General features: G+C 44.0%; 1 protein-coding gene across 1 annotated transcript; it reads right to left on the reverse strand.

Moving 5' to 3' along the window:
• Positions 1-3,034: 3,034 nt before the first annotated feature.
• Positions 3,035-8,493, reverse strand: si:dkey-56m19.5 (fibrous sheath CABYR-binding protein). The gene is made up of 2 exons (XM_030377285.1): positions 8,200-8,493; positions 3,035-5,533 (listed from the first exon to the last, which is right to left on the reverse strand). The coding sequence occupies exon 2, from the start codon at positions 5,523-5,525 to the stop codon at positions 3,603-3,605; it is 1,923 nt and encodes a 640-aa protein (XP_030233145.1). The 5' UTR covers positions 5,526-5,533; positions 8,200-8,493; the 3' UTR covers positions 3,035-3,602.
• Positions 8,494-12,194: the final 3,701 nt, after the last annotated feature.

Genomic DNA, 12,194 nt, shown 5'->3' on the forward strand with positions numbered 1-12,194 from the left:
AGAGAGAGAGAGAGAGAGAGAGAGAGGACGGATAGAGAGAGAGAGAGAGAGAGAGAGAGAGAGAGAGAGAGAGAGAGAGAGAGAGAGAGAGAGAGAGAGAGAGAGAGAGAGAGACAGAGAGAGAGAGAGAGAGAGAGAGAGAGAGAGAGAGAGAGAGAGAGGAGGGATAGAAAGGTGGAGATCAGGATAACAAGTGAGAGAGAAGTAGAAAGGGAGAAGCATGGAGGCTGGAGAGAAAGGGGAAAGGGGTAGGGTTAGATAAAGGTAGAAAGGAGAACGAGAATGGAGAGAGAGTGAGAGAGAGAACGCCAAAGTGTAAGGAGGGAGAGGGAGAGGCAGAGAGAGAAATAGGTTGACGTAACAGTGGTTGATGGTGAATTATGACCACGTTGAAAGCAACCGGTAGATGTCAATGTGTAATTCAGAAAGTGAAAAAGGTTTGAAAAAAGAGTGGTTAATATCTCATTCCTTCTCCACTCACCCTCTCATCTGTAACACCACTATAGTTATGTAGTAAACCTACACATGTACTAAATAATGTTATTCATTTCATCTGCTGTAAGGATTTACAGGGCCCCTCCTTTGACAGAATACAATGTAAAACACATGCATTATATAACACTGTAGCTGAAACTAAATCCTTCCTCTGGCTACGCTTTCAAATTCACAAGAGGATACTTTTTTTCTGGTGAAGAAAAGGTAATATTTTCTCATAGCGGAACAATGCTGACATTATTTCAAGACCTGGCTGTGGCCAAGTATCTGTCTCCATATTTCATTCTGACATTTAATGTAAACACTGGCTTTGTGGTTGGTCATACTTGAGCTATTGTTTGATTCTTTTTTTTACTTTAATAGATCACTGGATTTGTTATTTGAATTCAATGCATCCACAATTTAAAATAAGTGGTCAAAATCTAGTAATCCAAGTACCCTTTGTCAATAACCATCTGTGACTTTTTAACCAGTCAAAAAGGAGATTAACTGGTGTTGGTACTTATTGTTTGTTGAAGCTCTCTGTCGTTAGGTATTGGTCAACATGCCAGCGACGCTTCGAGGGTTTCTCTACTCCGTGGTTCTCTATTTTATCTTCCCCATGTGGGTCAAAACTCCCTCTGGTTTAAATTCCTCTGACAGTGTAACATGATCGACCAGACAAGCTGGTTGTGGATAACAAAGTACCTCAGCTTCTCTCTCTCTCTCTCTCTTTGGAGAACACAAATTCAGTTCATCCTTCTGCTTTTAACACTGAACTAAAGACTGTAGATTTATGATCAGTGAGGTGGAGAACTTTGACAAAAGTCTCACGTCTAGGCGATCTTCACTCCGTGTCCGGCCCTCGCTCCTCCGTCAACATATCAAACCCTCCTGATGGAGTTGTTCAGAGGAGACGAGCAGAACATGCTAGCCGGTCACACACACACACACATACTCAACCCCACAAACACACAGAAACACACAGAAACATACAGCAACACATACACACACACACACACGCTCGCGCGCGCACACACACACACACACACACACGCTCGCACGCGCGCACACACACGCACACACGCACACATATAGATATAACTACACACTAACACAAAGCCTCCAGGGTTTCCAGTGCATTCCAGTGAGAACCGCGTGGGGCCAAACCCACGGGCAGAACCCCCGACCCTCTTGATATTAGTATTGAAAACAAACAGCCACCCATACGAACACGCACCTGTCGAGTGTCTTTCACACAGGCTTGTTTAACCAGAAACGTTCACAAGCACACACTTTGACAACCTACTTGTCACACACACTTATTTGTACACGCCTATTGCCAACCCCCAGTGACATTAGCTTTAGCATGCAGTCGACAGAGACTCCAAGGTCTTTGCTGGCTCATATTCTACTAGGAGAAAAGGTGAGTAGGAAGCAAGGGGGATAGGCGGCTAAAAGTATAGGGGAGTAGGAAGGTAGGCAAGGCAAGGCAAGGGAACTTTATTTATATACTAGGTTTCTAGCAGGCTAGGCGATAATGATACTCGATACCAGGAGACAAGGAGGCTAGGGGACTAGGAGGGTAGGGTGCTAGGAGACAAGGCAACATTGGGCCAGCTGAACGTCCTCACCTGGTCAACACGCTAACCGGGATTTGTCTTATAGTGTTTGATACTGGGTGTTAAAAATGTCAAAGATATTTTTCTTTCTCTTTCACACGTTCATGTTTTTTTCTAAGTCGCTGCTAAAAACGACATGAAAAGAAATATAAAAGATATATATGCAATTAAATCGAATATATCTAGTTAAAAAATGTCAATATCTAATGGGATCAGGAGCTCAAGAAAGACTCTGGTATCGGAGGGTTTAGGTGTGTAAAACTCTTCAATTAGATCTCGCTTTGCTTTGAATTTATTTCCATTCTCCATTTTCAAACAGGGCTCTCTCTCCCTCATCTTCCTCCCCACTTTGTTACCCGGCACACTGTCAACCCCCTCTCTATCCTGCTCTCTCTCTATCTTGAACGCCGCCCCCCCACCATCCTAGTGGCATTCCTGCCCTTCCCCCTCCAGCTCACCCTTCTGCTTCTAACCCTGGGAGTGATGATGTAAGACAGAGGCAGAGAGAGAGAGAGAGAGAGAGAGAGAGAGAGAGAGAGAGAGAGAGAGAGAGAGAGAGAGAGAGAGAGAGAGAGAGAGAGAGAGAGAGAGAGAGAGAGAGAGGAGTGAGGGAGAGACAGACAGAGACAGAGAAATACATAAATAACTAACTCAGTATGCTGTAAATGGCTGATTGGTCGGCCGAACCACTTAGCATGTGCTCATACTGATTTCGACCAGGACCTTAAGTTTTTAGATAACCTTGGCAAGTGATTTGTTTTCCGGATAGTTTGATTGTTTGTTACTTTTCAATAAGGAAATGTTACTATGGTTGATAATTAACCTAGAGAACATACATTCAACTGCAAGTAAAATTCAATGCATAAAATGGTAGTGGTAGAAGCAATATTGTTGATATTTGGTGTGGAGAGTGCATATGAAAAAGGAAAGGGACAGAGTGGACTATATTGTTTTTATTCTCTACATCAAACGATCAATTAAACATTCATCATCAGGTTGCATTATTACAAAAGAACCGCTGCATACAGCTTTTAACGTTATGTAAAGGATATGTGAAAGACTAGCTCGAATCATACACTAATATTAAATGTCTGTTTAAACCCAGGGTCGCTATATTCAAAGGTTTCAAGGCAGTAGGGCAGTACTTTTACTTCCGTTCCTCAAGTCCACCATCTGGCTCTGATATATTTCTCTCTTCCTTGCTCTCTTCCTCCTTAAATACTTCACACACATACATACGGCCCTCCTCATACACTCGCCTTATGCCCTCTCACTTTCAGTTGCACTTTGTCTGAACTACCCTAAAGTGATTCCATGTTGTGATCTTCTCTTCGCTCAACCACGTCAGTCCTTTTCGCCTGAGCAACCACGACAGATCTTGTGGTGGTATTTTGTTTTTGACATGTCCCATAATAGGAAGTCGGGCGTTTTTTTATTTCATCAGCTTTCTGGCATCCTCAACCAAGGAGGGCGCTGGATTGACTTGATTGGTTCGAAAGATTTCCTTCAGACCAGCTCCACAGCCTGGTTGTCTGCAGCGCTGATGGACTTGACCATCTCAGACACGTCTTCGGGGGCGTTAAAGGATAAGTCTTTGGTCACCTCCGATTCATGGTGCTCAGTGAAAGCTTTCACCGGCGGCTCGGCTTCGGTGTTGTTCACCTGTTCCTCGGAAAGAGCGCTGGAGTCGCTGGACGCTCCGTTCACCACGGGCAGCGAGTCTAGCTCTTCCTCCTCCTCCATGGCCAAGTCACTCTTTGAATCTCCATTCTCCATCTTGGTTACCACCTGGGGCTCTGTCATTTTCTCCTCCTCTACTGCTGAGACCTCAACGAACGCTTCCACTTCAGCGGGCACCTCGCACACAGCGACCACCTCAGCAATGGCTTTTGGGGCTTCAGGCTCAGGGGTAACTTCGGTCACTGGTTCTGGTTCGGTTCCACAGGCCTCCGGTGGTGCCATTTCCGGCATGACTTTTTCGAAGCCCTGCTCCTCAACTGCATCAGCCCCAGCTTCGGGCTCCAACACTGGAATCGGAGCAGCATAAGCCGGTACCTCTGCGGACAGCTCCAGGTTAGTTATTGACTCAGACTGGAGCTCAGTAGCGGCTGTTTCTTCGCCATCGACTTCTGACTCAGTGACAGTCTCTGGAACAGGCTCAACAGCTGCACTGGGTGCTTGGACTTCTGACATCTCTGTGTGGGCTTCGGGTTCAATCACGTGTGGTTCTGGTGCTGGGGGGGAGTCCCCCACAAGGGACTCAGAAGGCTCAGCTTCGGGCTGCTCCACTGGTGACCACCCTGGTGTCTCCTGGGTTTGTGCAGGCGCGTCTAGAGCGTCACATTGTGCAGTCTCAGTGGCTTCAACTAAATCCAGTTCTGGTTCTACAGCAGCTGGTGTTTTGACTAGAGCCACTTCCACTGTTGCTGGTTCGGGATCCTTTTTAACAGGAGCAGGTTCCTCAACAGATAATTCTTGAACGGGAGTGAGTTCTTCTGTAGACAGTTCTATAGCCACTTGTTCTTCTGCTGCAGGTTCTTGGTCCTTCTCAACTGGAGAAGATTCTGCAACAGGTTCTACTACTGCCGGTTCTACCTCGGCTGGTGTTTCTACTGCAACAGGTTCTACTGCAGCCGGTTCTACCTCAGCTGGTGTTTCTACGGCAACAGGTTCTACTACTGCTGGTTCTACCTCAGCTGGTGTTTCTACTGCAACAGGTTCTACTGCTGCCGGTTCTACCTCAGCTGGTGTTTCTACGGCAACAGGTTCTACTGCTGCCGTTTCTACCTCAGCTGGTGTTTCTACGGCAACAGGTTCTACTGCTGCCGGTTCTACCTCAGCTGGTGTTTCTACGGCAACAGGTTCTACTGCTGCCGGTTCTACCTCAGCTGGTGTTTCTACGGCAACAGGTTCTACTGCTGCCGGTTCTACCTCAGCTGGTGTTTCTACTGCAACAGGTTCTACTGCTGCCGGTTCTACCTCAGCTGGTGTTTCTACGGCAACAGGTTCTACTGCTGCCGGTTCTGGGTCCTTCTCAACGGGAGCAGGTTCCTCTATGGATATTTCCGGAACGGGAGCAGGTTCCACTGCAGCCGGTTCCACTGCAGCTGGTTCTTCTGGGTCCTTCTGAGCTACAACAGGTTCCTCCTTAATGGCAGCGTCCGCCTCCTTGGAGTCACCCGTCCCCATCATGCCCGCCGCAGCCTGTGATATCTCCGCCACTGCCGAACTCACTACCTCTTCCACCGCAGCTGACGCTTTCTTGCCGACCTCAGCAGTCACTCCGGCCGCCTCGGCGGGGAGAGCGCTCTCCACCGCCGCCTGGACTGACTCCACCGCGCCGACGGCCGCGGCTGTGATCTCATCCTTCAGGTCTTTGGGGTCACTCACGTCGTAGCCCTTCTTCTTCTTGCTCAGTTTTCCTCCCATGGCGACTCCTGGACAAACATATGTAGGACGTTGTGTCAGTTACTGTCAACAACAGCAATTACTTCTCATTATATAGATGACCATGATCCTGTAATTCCCAGCCTGGCTTGATTTACAGGATGACCAGACTGACGTATGTACTATGCTTAACCCTCATCAAATCATTTATATTGGGCTACGAATATGATGAAGAACATCATCATAGTCCTATCAAACCATTTAAAAAAACACAACCATTCTTACAGCAACATAACTATCCAACAGACTTTCAAGATTACACAAAACAAACATGCCAGAAAATATATTCAAAAGCGTTATTATTTCTTTACTTCTTTACTTTCCCAAATTTCATTTCCCAGATCAGTGAGGAGAACCCTCTGTGAATATTCCATGTCTATAGGGCCTAGATTAGAGCCAGATTTGGCCAGGCTCGGAGCTCTGTGAGAGAGGGCTGGAGTGCATTCCTCTGTGGGGCCAGAGCCCCACACAGCTTGGCTGGAAGACAAGCAGGCCGGGCCTGGGAACCAGGCTTTTACCAACTCATTCTGAACTCACAATGTCACCCTTACATGGATGTCGGCCAACACTTTCCGTCAATACACTACAACCCTTATTAATGCTAATATAACTAATACTACTGCTGTACTACCACTACTAATAGTACTAATATTACTAATACTATAGACCAACGGACTCACAGACACACAGAGTAACCCTCACTGTGGATGTCTAACAACTCTGGAATTTGACCACTAATGCTAATGCTGAGACAACTAACACTAATGCTAATAACTTCTACACTAGATATTGAGCCTACATAGAGCATACATGTCTGCCAACTCTGTAGACCATATGAATGCAATATTATGACTAATTACCAATAATACTAGTCCGACTTACTTTGAAACTGCTACAACACAGACTATTACTACTATGTAAGAATAGAGATAGAAGAGTAGGGGAGAGGAAAGATAGAGAAAGCCAGAGAGAGAGAGAGAGAGAGAGAGAGAGAGAGAGAAAGAGAGAGAGAGAGAGAGAGAGAGAGAGAGAGAGAGAGAGAGAGAGAGAGAGAGAGAGAGAGAGAGAGAGAGAGAGAGAGAGAGGGCGAGGGTTGCATCAGAGGGCAGCTTCCCTCTGAGATAATGGAGAAGTCAGCAGAGGAACCTCGCAAACAGGAACAACCAGTTAGGACAATAAGAACAGTCTGCCCTCTTTAACCCAATACCCCCGAAACAAGCTTCTGCCTGGAATAAGGACGTAAGAGGACGTAACACGGGAACAGTACCAAGTGGGGTAGAATTTCACATACGTCCACATCTTGAGAATTGGCCAACCCTCACGTGACTCAAGATATGCAAAACTAAATTGCGCATGCGGTTTCAATTATGACATGCCTACTGTAATAAAAAAAAATGCCAATACATGGTATGAATAACTGCTTTATTGGATGGGTGGGTGGGTGCAAAGCAGGGAGCTGTCCGTAGTGCTGCAATCAAGAAAGGGTGCGCCACGCGCCACGCGCCGCGCGGCGATAGGCTATCGTATCCATTACGCAGATTAATACTCGGATCCCTGGCCAAAAACCCACTGAGCGTGAAAGAAGACGCCGAGGCTTTTCCCCTTTGATGTTACCTCGACCATAGGTCTCTCCAGTGAAGTCTCTCTAATTAACCAACAAAAGCGTTTTTTTGCCTATTCTGGTTTTATTGAATAAATTTGGTGGGCGTCAGAGAAACGTGATACCTGCTTACTCTCTGCAGAGACCAGCCTCCATACAAATCGAGGATTCAACCCCCAATCCCCATATCTTCCAAAGACCGAGGCGTCGAGCTAGTCTGTATTCGACTTTGTCACTGATTACGTCAAAAGATTGTTGGGATTTCGTCAGTTGATGATAATTAGGGATTCATTAAGGTCCAAAGGGGGAATGCAGTTTGACATGCACAATGGTTTCAAAATACGTGATATGCAAACAAAATGATGCTCAAACGGATGATTGAAAATATCATTGGATGATGTCATAAGAATAGGCTGCGGAAGCTGAAGACAATGAACACGCCGACTGTGCTGCTATTGAGGCTAGGGTCTCCATCCCCCATTTTAGTGCCCCCCTGCCATCTCTTATCAGCTCTGGATTTTCTCTCACCGGCTTTTCAAGAACTCGCAGTTTCACTGGATAGCCGTGGGCTATATTTTTGGTCGCTTTTACGACATTTCTTATTCTTCACTTCAACAAACAGTTTTTCAATTTGTCGAGGAAATCATATTGAAAGGAATTATTTGCACACAAAATCCACCATAGAGCTCCCTCGAATAGCCTATCTCTTTACACCATGCCAAAAATGCCATAGCCTAATTTTGCAAAATAAATCACCACTTTTGAGAGATAAGAAAGAGAGAGGGAATATAGAGAGAACGAGGGAGAGAGATATACGGAGAGAGAGGGCGAGAGTCGGGGGAGAGAGGAGAAAGAAAGACAGAGAGAGAGAGAGAACAATGCAAGGGCACCATATTCAGATAATAGTAAGCCCCTTTTTCTCCGTCTTTATTCTTAATGTTCCCCGTTCTGTCTTTATTTCTACGGACTTGCTTTCTTTCTTGTTCTTGTGTTTCAACACCTGGCGTAACCAGCAAGGAGTTATGCATTAATGTACAGAGATTAAAAAAAACTGACCTGTATGATTTGTTGTTTCCAACCGCACCGAAAGCGATCCGTTGCGCTCACTCGCCGGGCCGAGTGGACGTATAATAGATGGTATAATAGCAAGAATATTAATAATAAATGATATATAATATAATACACTCTTCGGCGACTGACAGCTGCACAGATTCCGCCCCGGTGCAATGTGGGACCGAAGCAGGAGAGCGCTTCACTATTGCCCAGACATCTGTCGCAATCACAACCCAGCCTCTTAGCCCTCCCTCTACTCCGACTAACCCCACCTACACACACACACACACACACACACACACACACACACACACACACACACACACACACACACACACACACACACACACACACACACACACACACACACACACACACACACACACACGCGCGCGCGCGCGCACACACGCACACGAAGACACACACACACACACCGAAGCACACACACACACACAACCACACACACACACACACACACACACACACACACACACACACACACACACACACACACACACACACACACACACACACACACACACACACACACACACACACAGTTAGCTGGGAGCCTACCGTTTTCTCCAACGGAAACAAGAGCACTAGGGGTCATTTGGATTATTTAGGTTAGCCTTATGTAAAAGAAACATATTAACAGTGTTTCTATAGCAACACGCCGGGATATTTTAATGAGGTGACGTAAATCGTCCATTTTCACAGAAAATTAATGTTCAACCAAAATAAATAGTTGTTGTTGAGATGATCCACATATCCTTTTCTATTTGCATTAGTCCAACAAGATGTGTATTCTATTTTAATAATCAATCAACAATTAAACAAACAATGTTTTACCATTGGTTTATCTTCTGTGTTTTTTGAATAACATAGAAATCATGAGGACATGAGGAACCTGGGTTCTCCGCGTGACTCTACACACGCCTCAGAACTCTCTGTCTGAACTAGGCCACAGCAACACAGAACAGGAAGGGGCACATTCCCATTCGTGCATCCCAAGCAGCCATGTAGCTGTAATATTTGTCTCCGCTCCGTTAATGGATGTGGACCAAGAGGTAAACTTAATGAAATTCTACAACCTCCCATCACATGGGAGAATAAGATAACAAGAAAAACCTGACCACTTCCCTGTGCCATGACTGCATGTATGTTAGCGCTGCGTATAATGCAGAACCTGTTTAAAATGTGAAACATTCCAATGAAACAAACTGAAATATAAGAGTGCCAATTACTTACATACTATCCTGCATAATCAATTGTTAAGCCTACCAAGTTTCAAAAACATCCTGTGGACAATGTTGCAGTTCTGTTCATTAACTAAACTGCCCCTATTTTAGAATTAGAGGTACAGTTATGGGTGTCAGTCTATGGTGTTGTTTTCAATAGTAAGGTGTTGAACGACCTCTCACCTCAAACAAGTGGATTTAATAGCAACGTGTAAAAACAACTTCCAATCTCATAGTTTTTAGTTGAAGAATGCAGTAATAACTGTATTTGTAGGAAAACAGCGCCATCTATGGCCACTGAGAAACAACCATGCAGTCAGTATTAAACCTGAAATCCATCCAGGCAATATAATCGGACTCACTTCTGGGTCTATCTCACACCATTAATTTGTAAAAATATATATATATACATGTATATATTCATATATATATATATATATATATATATATATATATATATATATATATATATATATATATATATATATATATATATATATATATATGGAGATAAAGGATAAAGCGTAGCCAAGTCAATAAAGTCTGACGTCCAATTATTTTGGCCTCCTCTGCTTGGCATTATTGATGTGGGACGGAGGGTTCCTATTTCTCTCTGCATGGAGAAACATCTAGGTATATCAGCAGACCTCTTGTGGTTGTCGTGCTGGCCGAGGAATACAATGAGGGCAGGTTGTCTTTGACATGACGGAGCTCTGTGGTATGCCTGGTCTTTTATAAGAACGGCTCCCAGAGGGGTCCTCCCACCAACAAGACCCACAGCTTCACAAAGAGAGGGCGAATTCTACATGGGGTCAAAGATCACCCCAAAATAATAATTGAAACATCCTTCGATTTGAGTAAACTGTGCCACAATGGATGTAACATATGTTAACACAAACATTATATAAAGGCTTTACCCTGAAATTGGGGTTACCAAAAATCGTATTCCTTATCATTCGTATTCCTTACCTTGAGCTTATTTATATCTTATTATTATTATAATTCAAACAATTACCCATGTTTAATAATGTTATTTGAAACTTAACGCAACCCTTCAGGAATTGAATGCAAACATTGCAAGGTACACCAGTGGGTCTAAGCTGTGTTGATGCACAAGGAATGTATATTATGTTGGTAAAAAGGCTGGGGGGTAGATGCTCAGTTCATTTAATCTTCACTCATTGCTTACTTTTTAATTTCACAAAGCACCAGAAATAAAAAAAAAAAGTATCCCCATATCAAATTAAATTCCTTTGCACTGAAAGTTCTGACAAATTATGTTAGTGTCAAATACAAACAGACTCAGGCCCAAAGACTGATGCAGGCAACCAGTCTATGAGCACTAGAGCTGGTTCACATTTCTCACACAGTCTTGACAAGCTCACCAACGGCTGTGCTGATGGCTTATCTTTGTTGTCCGTCTTAATGCGCTAATTTCTTGATAACATCAACATTGAAAAGTACAGTATACTTGGATTATTCTATTGCCTAGTGTCTGAGGGAATAAGCACAGATATGACCACCGGCAAACTTTCACTGTCATTAAAGTGTATCGGGTAAGAGGGTAAATTGCATGACCTAGGGGATATTGCTTGTAACTGCAACAACATAGCAATTCCATACAGATTCTAGTTTATCAAACCAAATACTTTACAGATTTTATATAACTAGGCCAAAAAATTGGCAAAGCTGAGGTTGAGGACACTTTTGTTCCAAGTTTCAAGTTCTAAAAGTGCTAACTATTATATGAAAATAAAGAATATATCTGTACACATGTTTTCTGAAGTGATGGTTTGTTTTAAATTCTTATATATACTGTGTATACAGGTGCTGGTCATATTATTAGAATATCATGAAAAAGTTGATTTATTTCATTAATTCCATTTAGAAAGTCAAACCTGTAGAATGTATACATTCATTCCAAACAGACTGATACATTATAAGTGTTTTTTGCCAAAAATAAGATGATTATAGCTGACAACCAATGAAAACCCTAAATTCAACATCTCAGAAAATTAGAATATGGTGAAAAGGTCAGATATTGAAGACACCTGGTGCCACACTCTTATTAGCTAACTAACTCAAAAAACCTGGAAAAGCCTTTAAATGGTCTCTCGTTTTGATTCTGTATGACACACAATCATGGGGAAGACTGCTGACTTGACAACTGTCCAAAAGATGACCATTGATACTTTAAAGAAGGAGGGCAAGACACAAAAGGTCATTGCCAAAGAGGTTGGATGTTCCCAGAGCTCTGTGTCCAAGCACATTAATAGAGAGGCGAAGGGAAGAAAAAGATGTGGTAGAAAAGAGTGTACAAGCAAGAGGGATAAACGCGCCCTGGAGAGGATTGTCAAACAAAACCGATTCAAAAATGTGGGGGAGATCCACAAAGAGTGGACTGTAGCTGGAGTCAGTGCTTCAAGAAGCACCACACACCGACGTATGCAAGATATGGGCTTCAGCTGACGCATTCCTCGTGTAAAGCCACTCTTGAATAAGAGACAACGTCAAAAGCGTCTCGCCTGGGCTCAAGACAAAAAGGACTGGACTGCTGCTGAGTGGTCCAAAGTTATGTTTTCAGATGAAAGTAAATTTTGTATCTCCTTTGGAAATCAAGGTCCCAGATTCTGGAGGAAGACAGGAGAGGCACAGAATCCACGTTGCCTGAAGTCCAGTGTAAAATTTCCACAGTCAGTAATGGTCTGGGGTGCCATGTCATCTGCTGCTGTTGGTCCACTGTGTTTCCTGAGGTCC

Source organism: Gadus morhua, chromosome 14 (assembly GCF_902167405.1).
Source record: "Gadus morhua chromosome 14, gadMor3.0, whole genome shotgun sequence".
Lineage (NCBI taxonomy): Eukaryota > Metazoa > Chordata > Actinopteri > Gadiformes > Gadidae > Gadus > Gadus morhua.

Coding starts and splice junctions, on each gene's coding strand:
- si:dkey-56m19.5 (XM_030377285.1), bottom strand. CDS start 5,525: ATGGGAGGAAAACTGAGCAAGAAGAAGAAGGGCTACGACGTGAGTGAC.